The 26,366-nt window shown below is 46.5% G+C and overlaps 1 protein-coding gene across 17 annotated transcripts in view; it reads left to right on the forward strand.

The window, feature by feature from the left end:
* Window positions 1-26,366, forward strand: part of CTIF (cap binding complex dependent translation initiation factor) — a 212,650-nt gene that overhangs the window by 67,517 nt on the left and 118,767 nt on the right. For 10 of the 17 annotated variants that reach the window (XM_068927868.1, XM_068927870.1, XM_068927872.1 and 7 more), the window contains 4 exons: window positions 3,212-3,334; window positions 9,049-9,122; window positions 10,053-10,157; window positions 13,922-13,997. In XM_068927868.1, the coding sequence (XP_068783969.1) occupies window positions 3,212-3,334; window positions 9,049-9,122; window positions 10,053-10,157; window positions 13,922-13,997 (378 nt within the window). The remainder of the gene's footprint in view (window positions 1-3,211; window positions 3,335-9,048; window positions 9,123-10,052; window positions 10,158-13,921; window positions 13,998-26,366) is intronic. The other 7 variants (XM_068927875.1, XM_068927877.1, XM_068927878.1 and 4 more) reach the window with 1 other exon arrangement.

A 26,366-nucleotide genomic window follows, 5' to 3' on the forward strand; every position in this document is an offset into this window, starting at 1 on the left:
ATTCCCAATGGGTTGCAGAGTTGGCTGGAAGGATTTTCATGGATTAAAGCAGCTGTTTGCGATTGCTCTCTTGAGGAGGCACGTTCCCCTCCGAGGCCCAGTTTGTGGCTCAGGGGTCCCTTCGTGGTGGAGGGGATAAATTTAGAAAGGTAGCTGGGGCCCAGGTAAGAGATGGGAACAAGAGTTCAAGCATTGTTTTGGGTACTGGAAGAGGCTGGAAGAGTCTTGGTCTCTTGTGGAGCACCTCAACAGAGAATGGTGGAACTGGGATATGGGGGTGTGACTGGTTGGTGTGAAGCAAGGACAAGGAACACAAAACTTTTTGCCATTGCAACCATTTCTTTAGCTACTTTCAGAGCTGCAGACAAATCAGGTCTGTTTCTTCACTTTGCTGGCCTAATTTAACAAAAATATCACGTGGGAGACTTGTAGGTAGTCCCGCTGTTGGCTGGAGGTGTGAGAGCACTTTATCTAATCACCAGGGAACGTCTGATTAATGTTAAGCCCAGTTACTGACTTATAGAGGGGTTTTTGAGGTTGTTTTGGTGGTGATAGTGATGCTGGTGGAGGTTGTTGGGTTTTGTTTTTTTTTTCCAAATTTAATTACTATTTTAAAGGAATTTTTTAAAACATAGATATTAGAAGAGAGTGATAAGGATAGCAAACACAAAAGATAAGGAGTATAGCAGAGCAAAGGTCCACGGGCCATGAGTTACAGCCAGAAGACAAACAGATTTAGTAAAAGCAGCATCAGTGATTTTTCTCTCATTGTTTCATGACGCTTGTGCTGTCTTGTCTCAGTGAATTTGGATGTTAAAGTATGGTGGAACTAATCCCCCCCCTTTCTCATGATTTGATTTTGGCCAGCTGAATTTCTGGCATTTGTGCAGGTACATGCTAAGTTGCAGCCCAGGTAGGTGTTCAGGGTGAAGGTATTTAGCCTGGCAGGGGATCTCCGGCGCCATCTCCATGAATCCCCACGGCCGTCTTGCAGGCCACCGTGAGCAAAAGTCGTGCTTGTAAATCTAACCAACTCCGAAAGGGCTGGGAGCTGGCGGGTGGATGGGGCTTGGCCTTACCCGAGGAGTGTCGAGAAGAAACTCAAGGTGTGAGTCACAACTTCAACGGGTGGACTTGACTGGTCTGTCTTCGTGGTGCCTCCGGCGGGATGTTATACCCTTAGTTTATTTTTTTTTCAACTCGCTCTACAAAGCGGCCACCATTTAAATGGTGTTTGGTTTTTTTGCCTTTTTTTTTCTTCAAATTTCAATGTCTCTTTTAAAGCGTAAGGAGCTTTGGAGCAGAAATATATTTTAAAAACAAATATTTTTTTCCTCCAAATACTCCAAGAAATCCTCCGTGTGCTTCCTAGCTGCCCAAATACATCCTCTAATGTTATCTTGGAAACATCAGAAGTACAGCTCCGAGTGCATTTTAGAGGTGACTTGAAAGGCTCCCACGTCGGCTCTGTAGCCCATGTATTGCACCTACCAATCACCGACACAGATGAACAAGATACTCTTTTCTGCAGCCTTAGCGTGTAGCATACAGTAAATTCATCACTGATCCTTCTCTAACAGCTAGGAGGTGAAGAGTCATTTCTCCCCTTTTCGGTCTGTGCTCGTGTCTTCCCCACATCGAATGAAATTGTTCTCACTTCTCCAGATGCCTGCAAGACATGCTGTTCCCCATGGTGTCCCAAGCTGCCATCTCCCTGCATCTCACGATTGGCACCAGTCCAGTTTTTTCCTCGGTGCCAGTTTAACAATTCCCTTAACTTTGTGTCACTTGCTGTTTTTTGGCCATTGAGAGATTTAGACGGCACTATGGCAAGGGGGGAAGAAGAGCCCTTGGTGTAATATCTCTTGGGAATAGCCACAACCCCTCATATTTCCTCTATGCACAACTTTAAAGCCATTCAACCTCCTCCTCCGTCAGTCAGTGCTGATTTGGGGCTATGGCAGTCACAGTACAGAAGAGCTTGCTTGAGGCTTGCTAGTTTTGAGCACGGAGAACTCGCTAGTGATGTATTTTGCCTCCAGTCCCTGGTGCTGGGAAAATACTCAGGTTTCACGTGCTCTACAGTCCACATTGCCGTAGCTGGATAACGTGGCCTTAGATAGCTTAGAGTCAGCTGATGCGTGTCTTTACTACGCTGCAGTTGCTGTGCGGACCGCAGGGAAGATGCACTAATGTGGTCTCACTTAAGCAAAGTGCTGCTTAATTAGGTAAATAAAAATTGATGCAATCTTCAGGCATGAGCTGTGAAAGTCGAGTTAGAGGAAGCTGTGAAACTCCAGCTTTGCGTACGCGTAATTGTGGTCAGCTCTGACACCAGCCCTTCACCGCGTATTCCAGGTTTTCAGAAGACGTGAGAGGGATGAACATGCTGTGCTTTGCGACTTCTGTTTTTTAAAATCATCTTGGGTCCCTTCAAAGCTCTTTCCCGAGCTTCTGAGCAAAGCTTTTGAAGCTTTTTACGCTGACAACTCCACCCTTCTTCCCCGGCTGCCACGTGGGTTGTTTGGATAAATGGTGGAATCACGAACTCTGGTTGCCTAATGACTCCTCTTGGCCCACGGGCCGCTGACTGAACAAGAAACCTGCCGGTTCTTTGACAGTATAATACGTGTTAACGAGAAGAAAGGCAGAACGTGAGGGACGACTGCTTAATAGACTAAAATAGTTACTCATTTGATGCATTTGGCTGGCGAAGTCCAAATATTCAGGTGTTTGAGGAGCTGGAGTCCAGCTGTGGTCTAAGCAGAGAGAAAAACTGACTGAGGGTTTGATTTAGGTTTGTGGGGGGGAATTAAGGGTATAAGCAGTTTTTGAAGATGTGGGGTTGACGAATGTGTGTGATTAATCCTCACGAGCGTAAAGCAGGTAAGTATTATTTTCCCCCTTATATAGACTGGTGAACTGAAGCACAAGAGCCAAATCTTATCTTTACTTAAGCCTCCCACAATGTCATCCCTTGGCAATCGGTAAATATGAGAAAATTCGACCTCGAGATGTTGAAGGACTCAAAGACAGCAAAGCACACACGCAAAAAAAAAAAAAAAAAAAAAAAAAGTCCCCACCGGGCCAGGAGACTTGGGTGGCTTTTCCCAGCTGGGGAGCCGCAGCTCGCGTGGCTCCCTGGGCTGGCGGTTCTCGCGGGTCCGGGGCCGCGTGCGCGTGACTAAAGCGAGCTGTTTGTCGTTTCTAGGAAGAGTGGGATCACAGCAGCAGTGGCAGTTCAGGATCCCGGCCTAGCTCGGGCTCCAGGCGTGGGTCTGGCTCCAGGTCTGGCAGCCGCGGGAGAAGCAGCCAGTTCAGTCACTCGACCAAGGTATATCTAGTAGTGATGGCGGTGCGAGCTGACGGAAGAGTGCTGAAGTCGTGTCCTTTGCTTGCTGTTCCTCGGAGGCGTCCTCTTAGCAACGTGATGTGTGTGCGAGTGTGTCTCCGTGTAGGGTGTGAGCGTGTGAAATATGAACTATGCCGAAGAGGGCTATCTAATTCGTGCATCATCCGTGGCTTGGCTACCAGGGAATGTGGCTAGCAGGCAGGCGTGAGTCTGCTTAGGTGTGTCGAGGGCTTTAATATCAGGACAGAAGTCCCTAGCCGATTAGCTTAGTGCAAAAAAATGATCTCCAGAGGTCCCTTCCAACCTAACGATTCTGTGATTCTGTGAAAGGAAATACATGTGTTTTTTTTTTTTCTTGAAATCTCAGAGTACTTTAATTTTGGGAAATTAAGAGATGCCTTTAATTGTTTTTTGGAAGCCTTCAAAGAAGCTGCTGTATGGGACTAGCTAAGAAGAGCGGACACCGCATACACGGTGTTGAATTGTGCCCTTGAATCCAGCTGCTTTCCGTGGGAGTCATCGGTGGAACTAGGCGGGGACTTATTTTCCCGCCCTGAAAAAAGGGAATTTGAGAATTGGCTTTTGATCTGTTTTGAGGTCAGTTCCCTGCATGAACCCAGACCTGGGGCCTCTTCTGTGTCCCCTGCCAAAACCGTTGAATTTTTCTTGTGGAAGCTTTCAGTTTTGAGAAATTGCCATTTTCCAACAAAAAAAACCCTTTAACTGGAGTTTTTTTGGACAGCTCTACCTGTGTGTGCTCTTTTCTGTTTTCCAGCGAAGTGCAGCCAGGGGTCATAGGCGATTGAAAAGGAGGTTAGGCAGGGGAGTCTTGGCAAACGTAGAATTTACACGCACTGAGAAAGTAACACATCCCACAGGGTAATCCCTGCATTTACACCATGGGTGGTGCTAAGACTCAGCTGACCCCTTGGTGTTGTTTTCTATCAGTGCTAAGCACAGTGATTAGACCTATGCTGCAGCAGTCATGCAATGAAAAGCATGATCTTGCATTTGCAGTGATTTGCCGGGGAACAGTGGTGAGGAACGGTAAGAGAAATCGGTGTTACGTTGAGCTGGGTTTCGAAAAGCTGCTGCGTGCGTGTAAATGCCTACTTTATGTGGGGAATTTGCTGAAGCTGCATGCGTAAGTACAGAGTCTGCACACTGGTGCCGTGGTCACCTATCCCTATGTTTGTCTGTGCAATCACAGTGGTTAGGCAATGGTAAAGGTAGATTTTATTCACCTGGATGTGTGCTCACAGGATCCAGAGGACTGAGGTTATGAAAATGCGTTTAAAGCATAGTGTGTGTAGGATCTTCTTTTACTGAATCCCTGATCTTTCTGAGTATTTACGGGATTCTCATCAGTGTGTCTCAGTCATCATTCCTAGTGGCTTAATTAAATTTCAACACTTCTAACCCCTCTTCAGTGTAAATTAGTATCTAAATCTGTGGGTTGGGTCACTGGGAACTTCAAGTTAAAACTGATTACTATTATAATTACAGACCTGGAGGAACTGACACCAAGTAACTTCTTTTCTTGAATATATACTTCCCCCTGCCCCGGACTTGAAAATTGGTGCTTTTTTTTTTTTTTTGGGGGGGGGGGGGGGGGGGGGGTTGTAAATGTTGAGTCTCAGTACCAAACTGAGAGCTTTCTATTTAGTAGCCTGTACCTGGCGTGCAGGTGCTGCCCTGCTCTCTCTTCGGTTCTCGTTGCAGCAAGTGCGCTCCGTGCCCTTTGAACTGGGGCAGAAACATATTATAAAGACTGGTCATTTAAGACTATGAGAAGACATTTGTCTTGAAATGACCATACTGACTGACAGCTTAATGACAAACTGCATTCTCATTTGGCTCAGGTGCGTTTTTTATGGAGTGAAACTAATGTTTTGAATGTCTCCCGGCGGTAGCAGGGAAAGCCTGGGAGACCAGTGGAGGTGTGAGTATCCAACAGTAACTAAAAGCTTAGACCCATCTTCAGAGCTCCTGTGGTCTCCATCCAGTTCTTAGAGATTATTTGGTACCACTTTGCAGGGAACATCACTGCAGTTTCCACTGCTTGCTGGCCTCCTCCGCAGGGAGAGCACGGCTGCATTGTTGCTGGGGCTGAATTGCTTCTGCTCACCTGGGTGGTGAAGTTGGGTGGTGAAGATCAGACCTGAAGCTGTGGTAGAGGAGACGCTGGGGAATTACGAGGGACAGCTTGTACCACCCCTGCTTATGGTGCAGATTAGGAAGTATCGGTGCCCAAGGCTTTCAGGCCAGATTTGAACATATTTAAAGCAGGGCGTTGGAGGCTACTTGCTGCACGTTTTGTTTGAGGGTTTACAAACAGGCTCTTCAGAAGCCCTGCGCCAAGCTGAACTTGGTCAACAATTTTATGACCCAGACTGTTTCATTAGCAACTTGTTCCCATGTCATCCGAAATCTTGGCTGTTTAATCTGCTCGTTGCTGATTTGTCTCATCCTTGTTGTAACTGGTTACGTGGTCCTGCACTTTCTCCCTGAGTCCAAATACTTTCCTCTTGGGAAATCCTACTGTAGGTTGCTCATTTACAGGTACTTAAAATAGTCCATGTCCGCAGGAAGGCCCTGTGCAGAGAAAGGCATCTGTCTGCAAGAAGGTGTAGTTCTTCTTTGGATGATAACTCTAAAGACCCGCACATCTGAATTTTCATTACACTGCATGCGAATGCCTCCAAGTATTTAGAAAAGGAGTTTCTCTGCTTGGTGAGAGAAATTTTACTTACCTTTGCCGAAAATAAAAAGCTCTGCTTCTGTAACTAATCATGAGAGGTTTATGTGTTTCTAGTAGTTTGTTTCTGTGCAGAGATATGTTGACCTGCCGGTCCCAGGCAGCTAAAATCATAATCCATAGACCCCTTGTAGGAGAAAAAAAACCAAAACCAAAACAAAAAAAAGGAGCAATGCAACTGTATTTTGAACATCTGTTGCCTAAATTGTGTGTTGTCTTGGGAATAGCTCTGAAATCTGGCCATCTGTAGTAGGCTCTGGAGAGGCACATCCTTCTCTTTGGAAAAAGATTGCTCAGTTCATGTGCAAATTGTGATCTGGGACTTCACTAAGAAATGATTTGAATTTTGAAGAGTTTTCAGTTTCCCGGTTATTATTAATATTTAAAGTTGGTAGTCTCACAGGAAAGCCGTATGTGGACTTAAGGAACATTTTATTCATACTAATCTTTGCTGATAATCGTTATCAGCATGGAAGTGTATCATGATTTTATGTACATCTGAACTCAGTAAATGTACCTTCGGCATTAGAAACAACAGCTTTCAGGACAGCCATCGGCAATAGTATGGTAAATCTACCATTAATCGATGCTTATAATGGCTTAGATGGTCTTCAGAGAGACCAGCCATCACCAGCATAGCTGTGCATGACACTAAAATGCAGTTCCTTGGGCCCACACTGCTAAGGCATTGTGTGTGCAAGTAGACAGACTTTTGTTGGTAGTGCCCATTGCTGAAGACAGCCTAAAATTGCTTTTGCAGAGAGTCTTGCTAGGTGACCTTGGACTGGTGAAGACTCTGCACAGTCAGTGCACAGAGAAACGCTCCTCCGAAATGAGAGCATGCATCAGCCGCGTTCTCTGACACTCATTTCTCCACAGCAGGACCATTTGGGCTGAAATGCTTAAACAATCTGTGGAAGAAGTACAAGATGTAAGAGTCCGAGGCCAAGCTACGGGCAGCTGGAACAGGGTCATGTGAGAAGAAATGGTGGGGACAACTGATAATATGGGACTCCTTATTCCTGATGCGTTTATGTGTCCATCCCATATAGGTCTGAGTAAGGTCTGATTTCTTGAATGAACCTGGCAGAATCTGGTACGCTTCACCTCTTTACCTCTCTTCTGCTTGCAAATGGTGGAGGTGGTAGGATGTTTTTTGTGGGATCGCTCTGGGTAGGCTGCTGGTTGTAAAGGGGCTGCGAAGCAGGAAAAGCAGGGTAAGGTGTTTGCTTTAGATGCTCTTGCTTCAGGGGGCCAGTTTTGAAAAAAGCGGGCGCCTCACAAAATTTATGCTAATTCCAGGTGCTTGCAGTTTATTGGGGGTTTCTCACAATCCCAGCCTGATTATGCTGTAGTGCTGTTGTCATTCCTTCGGGGAAGGAATTGTCCTGTTAGTGTATACCAGAATATCCACATGAAAAACAGACAAATTAACACTGTACCGTTGGGTACAGCCTTAGACCTTTAACCTGCGAGGCAGCTAGAGCTGATCGAGGCCGTTCTTCCGTGAAGACCACAGAACTCAATCCAACACGCTCCCCTAGCCCTACATGTGTTTCTTGGGGTGGAAAGGAGCCAGGCTTGACCTCCTTTCCTTAAAACACTGAGATTTCCCTACTTGCTGGCAGTGCAAGAGGTTCTGGCAGTTTATATTGCAGGAACGGCACATGCCGACTTGTAAGGCCCGGGGCTCTCACGTCCTCCGCGTGTTGGTTGGATGCTGCTGAAGGAGCCGCTGTCTGATGGTTAAGGCTGTCGACAGTGTGCAAGATGCACGCAGCGGGAAGGGTTTTGCAGGGCGGAGGGCGATTTTGCCTTTGAGGCAGAAGTGTTCCTCAAAAGGCCCTCGGGAGATGCATTTCGGTGGGGAGGTTGGACACGAGTGGCGCGCTGATCTCAGGCCAAGCAAAAACAATGAGACAATAAAGCAAAGTATTAATTTCAGTTAGCCCGACACTTCCCGTAAAAGGCTTATGCCTTTGGGGAAGAGAGAAAAAAATGTATCGGCAAGCTCAGCACGATCCTTTGAATGTTTTGTGCAGCAGCTTTCTAGCACTGACTCTTACAATCTTAAAGCCTGCAGCCGTGGCGACGTTAGCTCTGGCACAGTGCTATATCCCACAGCGAGATTTCATTTGAGTAATGAGAAGTCATGTTACCGGGGCTCCTTGAAAAAGCAGTCAGCATGACTGTAAACTGTAGAGGGGTTCAGAGGTTCCCCGGGCAGCTCTGCCGTGTGTGTCGCCAGTCACTGGTCTTCTGTATCCTTGTAGGTGAGAACACTTGCTCTGCAGTTGAGGGTCTTCATGGCCGGGACCTGCCTGGCTGTGAAGCCGGGCTCTGGTGGGTCTTATAGGCCTTGTGGTCCCACGTTGGCTGTGGAAGGTGGGGTAGAAGGATGGTGCCTGAATCAGAGCGGAAACTCAATGTTGTCTACTCTATGTTGTCCACAGCTGTGTGTCCGTAAGGCTGAAACTGTGTGTCACGCCCTGCCTCCAAAACACCCTTTTTTAGTGAGTGAGGGGGCTGTGGGTTGCCAGGACGGTGGCCTCACGTCCTTCTATCATTACGTACCTCAGACCTCTTTTTATCTGCCACGTCAGTGCGTGCAGCCACCCAGCTGCTGCTGGGAGGTTGACAGCACCCAGGCTCCGACGTTGCTGAGGCTCCGGGCGAGCCGACCTTTCAGCTCGTGGGCTGTGGCCGATCTAAAGAAAACTCATAGCGTTTGTGTTGCCTCCCTCCTCAAACAGCTGGTAAAACCAGGAAGGCCAAAAGAGCCCCTGCAGCCCCATGGGGATGGTGAGACCCATGCCCAAAGCTGTAACGCTTCCCCGCCTCGCTGCGGCGCGAGCCTGGCTAGCGTGCAGGAGCGCAGCTGGGCCGGAAAGTGCTTCGTCCCTTCCTCCAAGTAACCGCTTTGTCCCCTTCTTTTCAGAATGGCAACAAAGAGAGCTCCCTTGACATGCTGGGCACAGACATCTGGGCAGCCAATACCTTTGACTCGTTCAGGTAAGCCGTTTAACAGATATTCTTAAAAGATGGGACTGTGCCCTCCGTTAGCCTTTGCCTGCACGTTGTCCTGGAGGTGCTCACGGAGGGCGGCCCTGCGGCACAGGGCGACGTCTCTGCTCTTCCTCCACCTCTCCGTTTAGCCCCTGGCACTAAGCACAGTCAACCTGCTTCAAGCATCATACGTGCTAGGAGAGGCCGCTGAGTGCAGTCGAGACATCTGAATAAGTTACTGATGTGATTAACTGTAACTGCCTGGGAGCCTGGAGCAGCTGTGAGCTACAGCTCCTGGATTTGGGGTTTTTTCCTTCCATTAATTGGCAGTGTGCTCGTGCGTTTTGCTTCACTGCTGCTGCTGCAAAGAACTATACAGCTGCTGGTTCAGCCCTGGAAAAATGAATGTGCTGCCCCATTGAAGCAGTGACAGCTCAAATCCGGGAAATATGCTTTCCATCCGGTTGTGTGCATCTCCCTGCGCCATGCCTGAAGCACGGCGGGAGTCTGCACAGAGCCTGCAGGAGAGTTGCGTTTTCCCTGGGATTCGCACCAGGGCCCCAGACGACGAAGGGCACGTTTGCAGCAGGCAGCCTGTAAGGGAACAGAGCCTCTGCGTTTCGTGGACCAGACTAGTACCTGTTGCAAAAGCCACTTGATTTAAAGAGCAAGTGTCGCTGTCAAGGTATATAATTACATCATACATCTCCATCGAACGTATGAGTTTAGAACAGGCAACAGGAGCTCAGTATCTCCAAAAAGCTGAAGAAATGAGACATAACGCAGCAGTGTAAAGGTTGGAGGTCTGTGTCGTGTACCCTGCGGCAGTGTCGCCAGAAACACCAGCCTTCCTTCTCTGCAGGCTCAGACGTGCCCTCTGCTCCTCAGCCTGGTTGTATTGTCTGTCTTTGTTTTTCTCCGTTTTTTCTCTCCTAGTGGTGCGACGTGGGACTTACAGCCTGAAAAACTAGACTTCACCCAATTTCACAGGAAGCTCCGAAACACCTCCAAACACCCGCTGCCTCACATAGACAGAGAAGGGTGAGTGTTGTGTGTGCACAGAGGGATCCCAGCCCCAGAAATAATAGCGGGGTCATTCTCTCCAGTAACATGTATAACTTTTGCCTTGTACTGGGCGAGCTAACTTGGTGGCACGGTTCATACAGAGGACTTAGAAAAGAGGCACTAGGTCACATATGGGGTTTGGGAGCTCCTGAATCAGAAATGGCAGTGTCTGTTTTTTAACTCTGTCATCCAGTTCTGGGCAGGAGCCGAACTGTTTGCTGTATTTTGTATTGCTTGGTGGAGTTCAGTTTTAGACCATGATGGGTCCAAGCAAAGTTCTGTGGATTTAAAAATCTTTCAGCATTGGGAGAAAGATCCTGGTTTAGTGCTGATCTTAGATAAAACTTTTGTAAGCGATGGGGCTTCTGTTGTTCTCTCCAGCAAGACTTTAGCGAAGAACAGAGCATCAGAATGATCCATGTAGATCAAAGTGCTTCTTCCAGAATTTCACCTACTGTCTCCTAGCGTAAAACGGTGAAAACATTAAACAGTTCCTTTCTCTCGTGATTGAAACCTCCAGGGACTTTTATGTTACTGCCAGATTCCTCTTTGGTTGGTGCTTGGTCAAGCACTATATACATACTGACGTTTCTTTTTATGTCGTATGTCAGTCCTTGCAGTCTCTATCATCTTGGTTGTTCTTTTCTGGATTTACCAGGTGTCACAGTCTCGTTCTGGAGTTGAGGTCCACCGAACCGTCACTGGTGTTCGTGTGCCCGTGTGTACTGAATGCGACGCCTGTGTTGCTTAGAGAGGGGTCGCAGTTTCTCTGCAGATTCTGCAAGTTGAGAGGTGATCTTAGTTCGGTTCAGAAGGTCCCTTTTCCCTCTTCTTGAGTCCTACTGCTTAATGCACTGACAGCACTGTTCTTCTGGGTAGTATTACCTGTTCTGTTATCCCAAGTTATGACACAAGGTTTCCGCTCATTCTTGATGCAACTCATTGAATATCTATGCTAAAGAAAAAATATAGTTACTCTACAGCTACATTTTGTCTGGTAAAGCTTTTTGTCTTTTTTTTTCTGAGTCATTTTCTTCAGTAGAGGAAGGAAAAAAATAAGAACAGGTATGAAACGGGAGGCTGAGAAAATTACAAGTGATTTTTTTCAGTACCACTCTTGTTGTATGTAGTGATAGAAATCCTCTCTCAGAGTAATTTATCTGTTAGTGAGTTGTTTTTTCCAAAGTGCAGGCCATTGCTGTACACTTATCTGGGCTCATGCCGTGTAGCGATCCTTCCCCAGCTTAGCATTCAGCACCTGCCTTCTTAACTGTGCAGGAGACTCTGGTGCCAGGTAACGAGAAGCAAAAGCACATGATGCATAACACTCTTCTGCACTCTAAACATTAACTGCAGCTAAATAAACCAATTTTCAGAATATTTGGAACAAGGTGAGTAGCTCTAAGTTTCTAGGTTAAACCTATGCCATCAGCGCAAACGGTGCATCTCTCAGGATATGGTTAATACAAGTTATAAGTAAACCCGATTAGAATAGAAGAAACAGAGACAAGATTTTTTTTTTCAGGTTTGCTCTTTTGTGTATTCGTCAGCTTTCCACACTAAATTAATGCTGAACGAGATTCAGCTTGCTGAATCTCCAGAAAGGCTGCTAGTTAGGCATTTTCCCTCTTGCTTGAGTGGGATTTTTTAACACATTAACTGTGAAATGAAAAATTGAATGGAAAACGGGGAAAGATGATATTAAAATCAGAATAAAGGAAGAGAGTATAACATGGGAAATAAATAAAGGGACATGTCCCTCAGTATTGAATAGGTGTAGCGGGCGGTATTCAGTATGTTTTCTACACTGTAAGCACAGAAGGGATCATTTGGTTCCTTAGGCTGATCCCGTACACGTGGTAGGGTGTATAAAGGTATCAGTTTTGTTCTTCGCATACTCTCTGCAAATTCTCAACCCTCTTTTAGAAATGTGAGTGCCAGAGCGAGCTGCAGTACTGTAATGTCACTCTCAGCTGTGTTGCCCTAAACAAAAGCTGCCTTCATCCTCCTCAGTGCTGCCTCTCCATTTACTGTCTTCATGCCACAGTCCAGCCTCAGAAGTTCACCGTGAAGTAGCGTCCGGTGCGACCTGTCCCTTCCAGAACAGCCTTTCCCTAAGATACGGTTCCTGTTCTGTACGTGTAGCTGCTATTCTTTGTCCTGAGATGTTTAACCTGATTTTGGTTCCAAATCAGTTATGTTGATGAGGCCCCTTTTACCAGTCTCAAGATAGCTGGATGATTGTCCTGTTCTCATTTAATCCACTCTCACAGTGTTCAGTGTTCACTGAGTTTCATCATTAATTTTTTTATATCTAGTGCTAGACCACCGACAAAGACACTGAATAGCATTGGCCTGCTAAATGAGCCCAAGGGAAACATCACCATTAGACGACAATTGACGATTACTTTGGGGGGTTTGTCATCGAGTCAGTTCCTTGAAGTTGCATAGTGTAGATGATTTTTTTTAATCATTAGTTGGTATAAATTATATAAATTATATCTTTGCAGTAACCTTTGTAAATTGAAGTCACTATTTGACCTATGATGGAAAGTCACTTATTGAGCACACCTGGCTTCTAACAGAGTGATCAGCGTGTTAATTACATTCCAGCCTTCTATTACTCTCAGTTGAGTCCTACATCACTTCGCCAGGATCTCACAGGGACTGCAGTCTGGTTAGCTGAGCTATGAATGCCTCCATTCAGCTTACTAGTTTTCAAGTTTGGTGCTTCAGCACGTTGTGTTTTCCTGGATTTTTTTTTTTTGGATCTCCCCAGAGATATATGATTTCTCCATTTGCTATGATTCCACCAAGAGCAGCTCTTCTTGGCCTCCTGGACACCGATTACCTCAGTGTGCTGGTCTCCGCTGTGCTGTCTAGTGCATCTTGTTTAACATTATTTTGTCACTAAGTGACTGAAGAATACTTTATCGTTCTTGCAGGATAGAAATTGATCACTCTGATTCTTTATAAATGCAGAAGGTGATATATATTGACGATTTTTGCTTCTTCTGAATCATTAGCAGGTTCTCTGCATGCAACCAGTAGCAGGCCCATAATATCTTCAGAATTTTTTTTTTCCTTTCTTGACCTAATAAAAGCTTGCTAATTGTCCTGACAGCTGTGTATTTGGTCTGTTGTGCTTGGTTGCTCTCACCAATTTTTTGTGCTTCAAAATTTGTGTTTATAATTGTTTTGATTGTTGCATACTGCTTTTCTCCTGTTTACGATTTAAATTTATGCTTGCTTGCTGCCATCTTTCTCAGCAGGGGAACAGGAACTTTGGGGAGTCTACTAAAATGAGAAGTAGTTCAAAAGAAACACTTATGGTTATGTTTTTCTTCCCTGTTTTTTTTGGCTGGATGGGATGCGGCTTTAGTTTTACTTGGTCTGGGAATTCGTTCCCCTTGAATCACCTAACGTTAGCACTCAAGACTGCCTAAAGATTTCTCCCAGGAGATGCTACCAGGTCATAGCAAGAGCATTTTAATGCTCTGGCAAACGGGTAATTGTTGGTGCCGGTCAGTGGGGTTGGAAACAGCGTTCCTTTGGCAGAAATGGCTTTGTGGCCACATGGGGGCGTTTGGGAGGCTTATTCATTTCAGAATGCCTCTTTATTTTCATGAGGGTCCTCTGCAGTAAGAACTAATCTTCCCCATGTGCTGCAATAGAAAATTAACTCTCTTTCCAGCGAGGTTTCACATGCTTTTTTTTTTTTTGTTCTCTTCCTGCCATAGGCTCGGCAAAGGGAAATATGAGGATGGAGACAGCATCAACTTGAACGACATAGAGAAAGTCCTTCCCGTGTGGCAGGTAGGTGTCATAGACTTCAGCGATCCGCAGTGCTGCTTGTACCCTATCAGCTCCCTTTGCTGCCTTTCCTTGCGAAATTGTCCCCAGAGACTGGGGAAGCTGCTGGGCCAGGGGAGTGGGCTAAGCTGGCAGCAGTGGCTTGAGGACAATAGGGGCTTCACTACCATTTGGTGGCTAAGTCCTATGAAAATTTTGGGTCCACCACTACTTCCGGCTAAGAAATTCTATCCGAGATCCTGGAAGACTGTTACTCCATTGATTTCCCTGAGGTTTAATTTCTTAAGCACTTTGGATAGCCTGAGCTATGATCCTTTAGGTTTTGTGAGAGAGAATCATGCCTGTGGCTTCAGCGAGCCTTTCTCTGAACCTTACCCCTAGGCAAGGGGAATTACAGTTTCGGCCTTGTCTTGAGGTGAAACAGTTAGGACATGGCTTTCATACTTGTATATGCACATGTGCGCGCACACACACACATATATATATGTACAAGCACACACACACACATACGTGCACACAGGTTCATAGTTTAGGAAAGGAGATTTTGAAATGCAGCAAACTACTTGCCAGCTGCAAAATAAGTTGCTGTCAAGAAGACGTCAATGACTGTGCTGGTTCAGATGATTCCACCATGAAGCATGCGTATATGTGTGTATGCAATGATTACTCACTTATAAGTTACCTCTAGCCTTTTCTTTCCTCCACGTCTATCCTCTTCAATCAGTTTTGGTAGCTCTGGTTAAATGACCTTTGGCACTCGGACACTAAGGAATGGTAGGATGAGGCTTTCAGTTAAATGGTCCCAGTTGGTCAGTGTCTTACAGCCTTTCTCTTTCCCATGCCCCAGTCCTGAAAGGAGCAGAGTACCTTGGACTAAGCATGTTTCTGAAGGTGCTCAGCATGCTTCTTGTTGAGGTCACCTTTAGGTCTTAAGAACGACTCCTTTTTGCCTTCAGAGGGAAGGACCGAGACATCTCAGGTACTGTGGTAGCGTTTTGATTTTTCAGCACTGAACGAGAGCTCGCTGGGATTCTTGCTCATGCATCATGTGAGAGAAAGTCTTGCTCATCCTTCAAGTCATGGGATGATCTGTGTTACTATTTCTTTTGAGCGTGAACTAGCTGGCAATAAATGCATGAAGTAGTGAAAAGAGTGGAGAAGTACTGCTAACTTTGGCACAGAGAAGCACTGCACGCAGCTGTTTTCTGCTTAGCCTCTTATGTGCTCAGTGTGTCTGGACTTTAGGTCACAGGCAGAAAACATCGGGGTTAGCTGACAGTAAAGACCCCAGTAATTCTGCAAAATAAGTTTATTTTCCCTGGGGAATAATTGAAAATGTTTTACATACAGAATTGAAGGGAGTTTCCAGACACACTAGAACTGCATTTTTTTGTGCCCAGTACCCAGTGCTACATATTTCAGGGTTTATTTAAAGTGCTGTTTGGTGATGAACCCTGACCCTCTTCTTGTAAGGACTCTTGGCTAGATGAACTCGGTCCCCGGGAGGGTAGGAAACAGGAACGCAGTTTGCAGAGGGAGAACTATGGTGCAGGGAGGGTAAGTGGTCACGCAGGGTGAGCCAAACGCAGAGGTGCAGAGTCTCAGGATAGCGTTTTCCCTTCGATATGACGCGTTCTCTTAGTTACGCGAGAGATCACCTCTTACGGACAGGAGACAAAAGGCAGGTGAGGAGTAAGGACCCTGCCTGGTAAGTGACTTGTGGCTTGGGGCAGCGGGCTGCAGATCTGTACCCTTTCAGGAGAGGGTGCCGAGCAGGCAGGCTGCGGTGAACTTTTGCTCACAGCACCTTGCGTTATTAGAAGAAGGTATTAGAAAGAAAGAAAGAAGATTAGAAGAAGCTATTAGAAGTTTCCTTCGGAAAAGAAACTCATATTCTATGCCCGGAGTTGACATTCTTCTTCTCCAGAGTTTAACTTCTTTCATAACGGACAAGTATTAAGTAAGCCAGGACCTCCTGGTTTAGTTATCCTCTCATCCTGTTGAGACACTAGATTAAGTTCATCGACTCCAATGAGTTAATTCTGATCTAAACCTCTATAAAAGGCGGATCTATATCTATCAAGTGGTTCTAGTGGCCTCTCAAAGTCGTACGGTGTTATTTGTGGATCTTAATTGTCAGTGAGGTGGCTCTAAGCCCTGCCTTGAAGACCTGGTGGAGATTTATGTTTGATTTGGTGCTTTGCTTGTGCCTCTGGGCAGATGAGTAAATATTACATTATTTCAGAGACTCCCTTACCTAGGCATGTGCAGTTGTAGCGCCTGTGGGAACTAAGAGCCGTGTAGCTGTTGTTGAGGATTTATCTCGTTCAGCGTTGACAAGCGGAATGCTTCGTGACAGCTGGGTTAATCCTGACGTATCATTGTTAACTGGATTTGAACGTAATCATGCAACGCCGACAGTGATTGTGTTGCTGTTTATCACTTTCTTGTTTTAAATGACTCTTTGGAATACTGTGCACGAGGGTAGAAGGGCACATAGTGAGAGTGTTTGGAAATGAGTCCTTCCTTCAGCTTCCAGGGAGCTTTCCACGCTGCAGTTATTTTTATGACATATCCTGAAAAAGAGGCTTTTCAGGTCAGAGATAGATAAAATTTTCTCTGTTTTTAAAATCTCATGGGTTGCTTGTTAGCAGATGCTTTCGGATTACTTCCTGTTCGTCTCTTAGGATGCGCTAAATTGATGGGGAGCTGTGCATGGAGAGAGAGCCAGACTGGCCTCTCGGCTCATTCTCGAGTACGATTTGGTGATGCAAACGTTTTGCAATGCTGAATGTGCCTCTTCAGCCGTGGGAGAGTTAATCAAGAGCACCGGGTTTGAGGGAGAGAGCAAATCTCCCTTACAGGTTGCTTTAGAAATTTGGTTTCCTTTGATGCACTGGACATAAGGCATGAATCCAGACCTTATTTCTGGGATACGCCCAGGTCCTTATCTGTATCTCAGCTCATATTTCCAGTGGCCCCTCCAAGGGGTTAAGCAGAATGCTTTGGATGTCTGGACATTAAGATTTGAAAATCTGAAAATTTGAATTTTGCAGCTGGAATCTATTGATAGTTTTTAACAAAATGTTGCAAGGAAGGCCTGTGGTATTTGGTGATATTATTTAGAGGTGTAAAAATTTAAAAAAAAAAAAAAACCTCCCTCAAACTCTCTTTCTTCATAGCTATTGATGGGAAAAATGCTTGTCCCCAGCCTTTTGTTTTGACATTGGAGGATGTGTGTGTATCCCTCCTTAGCGATGCTCTTGGCAGACCAGGAAGCAGCACGGCGCGCTCTGCCATCTCGTGGACACACCGAGCCAGGCAGATCCAGTAGCGCTTCCGTACTCTGCACCGCGTTCCCTGTTCCTTCTTGACGGCATTGACAATTTCTGGGTTTAAATTTCCTCCTGCCACATCTTTTCAAGGCTCAGCTGATGTGGTTGGTTTTGGTAGTAACAGACCTTGTTTGGAAAGCTTCTAGCGGGACAGTTGGAATCAGTGAGTGAATGAGTGTGGAGCACAATGGGAGTGGCCCCGCGCCTTCCTTTGTGTTTGCACAATACTTGGGATAACTGGTTTCCAGCAGTGTCAGTGCTATGAAACAGATTGTGCATGCAGTGGGCATCTGCTTTCTTGTAAATAACAGTCAGTTGAGGATAACAGGGCACTGTTTTTGGAGGATCTCGTTCACACAGTGCACGCGACTTAAGTGAAGGCTTTTTACTTTGCCTTTGCGATTGCTGAGAGGGCATGAAGTCGTCATTTTGGCTCTACTCACGAGTCGTAACCTCTTCGTCTCTCCTTAGTCACAGGGATCTGTAGAGGGACTTGGGCACTAATTCACCTAGGTGCTGCCAAAAAGTGGCTGTGGAAAAAATGCCTTTTGAAGATAAGTATTCACCATTCATATGATCTGCTTTTTATTGCACTCCGGGGAGGACTGATCGTCTGCTTTGGAGAGGCACGGTTGAGATGCAAGTTCTGGTTTTCATCAGCCTCTCAGTTTTCACCTCGCTGGTCAGCTGGTTTGACGGAAGAGACCATGCAACTGGCTCAGTGTCCTGGAGGAATAGCTTGGAGCTGTAGGGGGGAGCTTACGCGGTGCATTTTACTTTTAATTCCTTTGGCAAACGCTTGGAAAGGCTTTCAGGCTTGGAATTGTCACAGTTGAATGCCATGGTCCTAGATGGAGACAATCTGGAGACTGTGAACCCTTGGCATACTCCACACTTACCTCAGAAAACAACCCGAGGGGCCACGTCCTGCAAGATCTCCTTCCTCCTCCCCAGGAGGCTGCTGTAGTTTCCAAATGCAAGTGTCTCAAAACACCTACCTCCCCTTTCCAAACAGCCATGGCCTGGCAAGCGTTTGCTCTGAGCAGACAGCAGTGAGTTTTATTTATGTCGCTGAGTGCAGCATTACGCTTACATTTAAACGGGCAAAATTAACCAGACTCACATAACGTCTCTCACTAACCAATAGTCCAGCAAGAGGCAGAAGCTCTGCAGTTTCCCTGTTTAAATAACTGGGAAGCAGCATTTTCCCCCTCGGACTGGGTTGGCGACGCCTGTAATCGTGAAGTAGTGTTCACTGCAGTCACAACCGGTGCCCGGTAGTCCTGTTTCTGTTGCAGACGGATCACTTTTGTCAGTTAATAGAAGCCAGAACAGTGGTGATACAGTCGGCTACGTGCAGACGTACTTTGATGTCCAAATGTGAGAGCAGCTCAGAGTACGAGCTCTCTAGGCCTGCCAGACCAGCTTTATGCGTCATTAGCAGAGGGAGAGGGAGAGAGAGAGAGAGACCAGCAGAGATTTCTGATGGATTCCAACCTGTCTGGGTCATAATATGCTTCCACTGATCGTCAGCGACTTATTTCCTTTCTCCTTACAAATTGCAAGGAAAACGACTGACTCTTGCCTCTGCATCTTTACTTTTTGCAAAAAGGTCTGATGAGAAGCCGGTAGCTGAGACCGCGTGTCACAGGAATGTGCTGTAGATACTGGTAGACATAAGCAGAGTGTTTTGGGGTAAATACGCTGAGTGGTGGAGGGTTGCTGAACTGGCATTTTTCAGCTTTTGGCTTTCAGTTTGCCAGACTGATGCGTCCAGGCTGGGCCTACCTTTCCCCAAACTGTCCAGATCTGCCTTTATCAGGTAGCTTCTCGTTGCTTTGTGTTTTAAGTCGTAGGAAATAGGTGACGTTCTTGAAAGGGGTATTTTGCTTTGCCTGTTTCTCAATGGGAAGCACAGACACAGCACTGATGTCATTTGGTTTGGCATCTTAACTGCCTTGCAGCTCATCTCTTTCTGTTTCCTTACTGATTCTTGGCCATTTTTGTGAATGCGTGTCGAGTTATAATAAATGGATCGTTTCACTTCTGCGCGATTAATGGATCTGGTTGCCATTCAGCTTTGTTGCGTGAGAAGCCGTGGTGCAATTTCTTAGGAAAAAGGGAGACTGCAGCTTATTTGTGTTCCTCTTAGCACATATGAACCATCCTAGAAGAGCAAGCTTTGACAGATTTGAAAATTTTCTGTCACTTTTGCCCTCCTTAAATGCAGGTTGAAGGGGCCATCTCCAGAGCTGTGTGGTAATGTGAATCTGTGACTGCTGCTTGAGGTAACCATAGTAATCTGGAGTCCAGTCCACGTGAAAGCTCCCAGCTTATTTGACGTAAAGCTGTAAATACTTTCATAAAAACAGGAGTGTGACATTTAAAAAAAAAAAACAGCTATGACCTTGCCTACATTCACGCATTTTCTGTAAATTCTAGGGCTGCTCGGGAGGGTGAACTTGAATGAATGGCAGGAGCAAGGTAGCAAAGATGCTATGAATGTTGGTAGTCTGTATTCTAGACTTCATCCAAGCAGGCTTAGAAGCATCAGGATTGGTGACTGTACTGGAATCGTACCTAAATTTAGGCAGCTAATAGGTTTTTCTACTTAGTCTCCTTGGGATCCTCTTCTCATTGATAAGTACTTTCAAGTCAAATCTTAGAACTTAGCGCAGAGCTCGTATGAGTAAAGGTAGGAGCCAGTAGTTGGGCTGGTAACCTTAGGTCCCTGCCATTGGAAAGAAATAGACACTTCTGTGCACAACTCATTGCATCTTAGTGTAGACATCTAAAAAAGGTCAGGTGATTCCTAACTAAGGATGTCTGTGTCTATACCCGTCAACCCTAAAAGGAGCTCAGATGGACTGTGCTCAGATATGTAGACGTGTTTAGACATTGAGGTGTCTAAGCAGGAATGAAGCTGACTCAGGCATCGGAGGAGAGAAAAGTAAATCCTAGGCAAGCATTCTCTTTGCTGTCAGTCTTCGTGACTTACTGCTCAAGACGGAGAGCTCAGTGTCCAGCGCAAGCATGAGGGATCACTCCTGGAGAGTGCAGATTTCTGACCTTCCCAGAGTGGACCATGGCTGGAGTGGCACAATGGTCTCTGGTGCCTGTGGAGCTCCAAGATGGTTCCGTGGTGGGGTTGTTTTACCTCCTCATCCATACAGCGGCTTCTGAGTCCCTTCAGTGCAATACTTGTCCTCTCCTGATCCCCTCTTGCTACCTGGTCCTGTTTTTACTGCATCATGAGGTTTCCAGGATCACTTAGTCATGCCTCTGGGCAGTTCTTTCTTTGTCCTTGTTCTCCAGGCAGCCAGTCCTTTAGCCAACCCAAGTCTCTTCTCTTTCAGAGCTGGATTTTTTCAGATGATGTCTCCTGGCTCTCTGAGGTTGCTAAGCAACTTCTCACTCTTCAGCACTGCCTTGCAAGCTAACGAACGCACTTCACCCTGTGTAGCCAGCACTTGCTATAGGAAACCCCTCTTAGCATTGCCTTGGAGATTTCCTGGGTGCCAGGAGGACAAAGAGCGCGATGGTTTTATTTCTCAGGAGCAAAATGTAACCAGGACACCTGACTCCCAGAGCTGCCTGGGTCTATAGTTGCGTGCTCCAGTGCCACAGCCAGATGTCAGCTGAGAGACCAAAACTAAGACTGCAGCTGGGGAATAGGAAGTATCAGACAGCTTTACTCTTTCAGCTCCAGCAGAAAAGCAGAAACGTGTGCTGCTGAGAGGTATTGCTGGAAGCAGCCAGCAGAGGGGAGCCTGCCGCCGTGCTGGGCGGCTGGTCTTGTGCACGCACGTGCTGTATGTACACCCTCCTTCCAGCACAGGGGGCTGCAAATCGGCTCTCCTTGGAGCGAGGAGGCAGCCACCCTCCATAAAACTAACAGTTGCATTCAACAGTGGGGATGGGATAAACGTAGGTGTAAGACTTAAACACTTTAAGTACCTTTCTGCCAGCGTCCATATGCCTCCATTGCCATCTTTACTTGCAAAAGGGGGTGAGAAAGGCAAGGCTGGACTGGGTCAATGTGAGCAACTGCTGGAGAAACCCTGAAACAAAGCCTCCTCAGCCTTAAGCACGTAGCCATCTCAGAGCAGGTTATTCCATAACTGTATACCTGGGGTTTTCTCATCTCTGACTATCTGGCATCCTCTCCCACTGGAAAGAAGAGAGTACTGCATGGAGCTCTGGCCCTGTCTACGTCCCTAATTTTTCCTATGCTGTGTGTCCCTCCTGCCAGTCCTGTACTCATCGTGTGTAACCCTGACGTCTTTCATACCTCCACGTAGCACAGCATATGACCAAGTTGTGCTAGCTTGCTGAGAGCCCCAAACTGGAGTGTCGTCTTCGTTCCCCACCCATTTCCTGCTGAATTTAATCAGTTGCGTGCAAGCGTGGCACAGTTCTTTGAGAAGGCTTTTAGTCTACCAAGCCAGCTTCCCATATCCCAAGGGTCTTTCCATTACTGTAACCACTAGAACTGCTGTGGAAAGTCCCTGTCAAAAAGCCAAGGTTTACTTTGAGTATAGGTCACAATGTATTGAAAGTCGGATCTGCACTGCTGGGGAAAAAAGCGTCTATGCTGTGACTTTCAGTGGGATATCATCTTGCTGGGATCCATCTTGTGCAACACTTAACTCAACTGACAGTGACCATCTCCTTGGGAAAAGGAGTGGGCTGAGTGAACTCAAGGCCAGCTTGGTCACCTGTAAGTCCTTCAGTGCGAATGTTAGCCTTGAGGTCAGCAACCGGGCAAGGCAGATGACCGTTATGGTCTGCGAAGCGTTGGAAAGGAGAAGTCATGACCAGGGTTGGCTTGTCTTCCGTGCAGTTCATCCACTTGGAAGTTCCTGCAAGGGACAAGCTTTGGCTCTGATAGGAGAGCACAATAGCTCAGTGACCCTCAGTCAGGTTATAATACCAGTGGTTTTTAACAGCGGTGCAGAAAAGGGATAGCACTCCAGTGGATGTTTCAAATTATGGTTGTCTTCCACACTATATGATAGACTATACAATAACACTGTACAAAGAGTTGTGTGGATTCAGAGCTCCAGAAACACGGTCGTTTCAGGAAGCACCAGGCAAATGGACAAGACCTTTGCCCTTTGCATTGTTATTATTACAGTTCAGAGTTGGTTTCACACTGTAAGAAATGAAATAGTTGCACTTCTCAAGCTGTTTTTTTTTCAAGCTGTCACCAAGTTTGAGCAGACAGAGTGGTATTGGTTATACTCAGCTTGTAATTCGGAGGGGTTTCTTCCCAGCCAGATGGGCTAGGAAATTCATTTTTAGTTAAAACGGCTAGTTTCTGGAGCTGATACTGATGCGGTTAGTCCAGCTTGGCCCAAGCCCTGCTCTGCTGTGTGAAGAGCCGAGACCTATTACAAACTCCTCCAAGGAGTCATAGTATCTTTATGAACTTGCCGTGAGTCAGAATCTTCTTCCTTCAGGTTGACTGGCTGATTTTGTCTTTATTCTCTTTGATCTGAAAGCAGTTTGCTTCAGAGAGAACGCGGGAGCCCTTGGCGTCATGAAGTTACTGAGCAAGCATCGACAGAGTGAGCGAGAGGGACTTATTTGCAGCCCCTGAAGTTTGGAGGAGGTCAAGATTTAGGCAGATGGGGACGAGGAGCCGCGGGCCCCGGTGCTGGTGTGTAGCAGCAGAGGGGACAGGGACTGACGGCGGAGGGGCCGGGGTGCTGTGCGGCGCTAGAGGGCACTGCGGCCTTTCCCTGCGGGCCCCGGCCAGCCTCGCGGCATGGCCGCCAGCCCCGAAACAAAGCTCTGCGGAGAGGAAGCGGTGCAGGAGGCTCCGGGTGTCACTTTTTCCAAACAGCAAATCGCGCTGCGCGCGGCGGCCGCGCTTATATCCATCCCGCGCCGGGGCCGTGCTCTCCCTTCCCTCTGCAACTGCCGCAGCTCGCCCCGGGCCGGTGCCGGGGTCAGGCGGCACGTCCGTCCCCTGGCCTGCGGTAGGCGTGTGGGACCCTGCGTTGGCGTTACGGAGGAGGAGATGTTTTTCTGCAATTTGGGCTAAACTCGATCAGCGCTTGGTTTCTGCGCAGCCCCCATCATCAGCTTGTCCGAGCCCCGTGGCCCTCCAGGAGACAGTGCTCTGACCCCGTTTCTCAGGTGGCACCTGCTGCCCAGGGGACCGGTGGGATGTTTCTCTGATGCCCCCCATGGCCTAGGCCTTCCTCACTCGTGGTGCCACATCTCCCCGGCATTTTGGAGAATCTGTTGAAAATCCTGTGCTAGACTCTGGTCCTGTGGGAGGACCATGACAGGGACTTAGTCCCAAAGCAGGTTGCTCGCCGCAAAGACCAGTGGTGCAAGTACTGAGTCACCGTCCCTTTCCGTGGGGGACGACACTGCCTTTTGAAGATAGGGACATTTATCTGTGCTACCGTTTTTTTTCATCTGTCCCTCATCCAGCCTGTTGCCCTCACCCCGCATGGAAAGACGTGCAGGCGTCAGCAGGAGGGAGGCAGATACCTGCCCGCTGATGTTCGGTACTGGAGCACCTCTGTCTCTTAGGCTGCAATTTGCCAGGCACTAATTTGTGCCAGTTCTGAAGAGAAAAAAAAATAGATGGGGTTTAGACTGCTTTGCAGTTTGTCCTTTGGCCTGGTTGACCAAGGGATAGAGGTGAAGCGGCCGAGTTGTGAGGCTGAGGGGAAGTGTGAGTGCACTCTCTCCAGAGTGGAGCTTCATGGCCAGGGGCCACAAGGAGACGAGAGAAGAGGATCTGAGAGCTGGATGGGAAAATCTGTTCCTGGGCAGCAGCATCAAGAACTTTAGGTTGCTTTTTAGGAGTCCACGAGTAGTTTTAGACCTGAGAACCATGGGCTTCTGGGGAATTAGCTGATCTGGATATGGGGACTAGTATTGGCATATAAATAACAGTCCTGTAGATGTTTGGGCGTCTAAAATATCACAACTTTGAACTCTGGCTTAAACCTACCGAAGAGCAGCACAGGCTTTTCTCAGGCTTCTAGCTGACTTTCCTTTTTTTTTTAATTTTGGTTTGTTTTTTTGCAGCTATATAATATCTAAAGAAAGCCTGAAAGGTTTTATTTTGTTCTTTTCTGTCCTTTCTATAGACTGTAAACCAACCCCCCCCTCCCCACTTGCTTGAATTTTATTGTAACTTCTAAAGAGTGATGTATCTTTTTCTCCTATGTTTTCCCAGAGGATTAGAAATCTGAGAGGTTTTTCTCAGCACTCCATTGAATTCTGCTGAATATTTTCGTGAAGCCAGTTGGGGTGTATTGCTCGAGTTAAAAAGTTGTTATGACAGTAGCAGAGAAAAATCTACATTTCTAAAGATCCTGAATAAAAGTCCAGTTCCACTTTGGTCAGGCAAATGCTTCTTATGGCTTGGCTATTTCCACATCATAATCCATTTCTCCTTACACTGTGAAAGGCCCATTTTTTTTAACAAAATAAAGGGAGGAATTTCTTTCTAAAAAATAGACATTCCAAGGACCGAAGAAGAGAGATACGCTAATGTTCCCGTTGGCAAAGGAACCTGTATAGCATGACAACACAGCTTTTCATAAAAATTCTGCTAATTTGACATCCGTTGTCTGCCAAAATAATAGGTTAATGTTTCCTGTAGCATTTAAAATTAATTTGTAACTAGAAGATGCTTCCCCCCCTTTTGCTAAAATCTTTCCTCTGATGTTATGGAAATAGCAAGGGATACAGTAAATGAGACCAGAAGTTCTTAAAATGCAAGTTTCCTGTTTGTAGCCAGCAGGTAAGTAAATCCACTCATGTGCTGCAGTTGAACGTGCCGTGCAGCTTGGAGACATACATATATATATAGCTATAGATGTAAATATAGCTATTTAGTAGCAGGATAGATGTTTACTGCAAGACAAGGTAGTTCAGTCAGAGATTGTCCCTTAGCTAGGAAATCTCTTGCTGCACATGATGCCTGTATATGTCTTTCATGGGGAAGATAAAGGTTATTTATGAAAGGAATTATAAGACGTACTTGCCTATGCTGGTTCGTTCCCTTGCAAGGGACTGAGCTCCGTACCCAAGAGGTCCTTCCTAGTCCTGTGTTCATGTTGTCCCTACATTTTTTTGCCTATCGATTCGGATTTTAAACATACCTTTGGGGTTTGTTTTTTGAGCTACCCCGCGCGCTTTTCCGCTGGAGGTAAAAGTGCGTCATCTTTGAAATTCTTGTGCTGAATTGTGGGGTTAAAGGCTTTAATCTGGGCTAATATAAATAGCAAAAGGGATGTGTTCTTACTCCTCCTGTGTCCAGCTGGACAGTACTTGGACACGGATACAAATCTACATGAGATGTGTGTGTTTACACAGGCAGCAAAGTTATAGCTGTTTCCTATGTATGCCTGGAGAAACTGAGGCAGAGAGCACAGAAATGATGTGTTCAAGGTCTCCCCAAGAGTTTATAGGAAAGCTCAGAGAGAGCTCTGGATTCCCAGCCTTTTGGCATCCCTTTTCGCTCCGGTGTTGTCCATCTGGGTTCTCAGCTGCGTGCTCTGCCTGCCAGGAAGGATCCGGCGGAGGACAGGAGCCCTTGCTTTATTCTGTGCATCTACTCTTGAGCGTGACCTGGGAACGTCGCCCTTCCTCATTAGCGCTGTTGGTTCGTGCCTCTGGTTTTAGCTGGCTGTTTCTTAAAGCCACCGGCCAGGCCTTTCACCTGCTGGTACTGCCACAAAGAAACTGCTCATTGTTGGATTTCGTTTTGGTGTTCTTTTATTCCTGTAATGTATGAGCAGAGAAACCACTAGAGAATGATAAAGCTGCATTTCTTCCTGCTTTTGTGGGCCACTTGATTATTTCATTTCTCATTGTATATTCTTTTGTGGCGCCTTCTCCAAACGGAAAGAAAATATGTATGCTTACAGGAGCAGTTTGTTTCCGCTCGGCTGAGCAAAACAAGCAGATATCATACAAGACATAGATTGCATCTGTTTGCTGGTCTTGGGGAAGAAACCTCCAATGCTCACTCGGTCACATGCATACGAATGGCATTATTGAT

Source organism: Struthio camelus, chromosome Z, assembly GCF_040807025.1.
Source record: "Struthio camelus isolate bStrCam1 chromosome Z, bStrCam1.hap1, whole genome shotgun sequence".
Taxonomy (NCBI): Eukaryota; Metazoa; Chordata; class Aves; order Struthioniformes; family Struthionidae; genus Struthio; species Struthio camelus.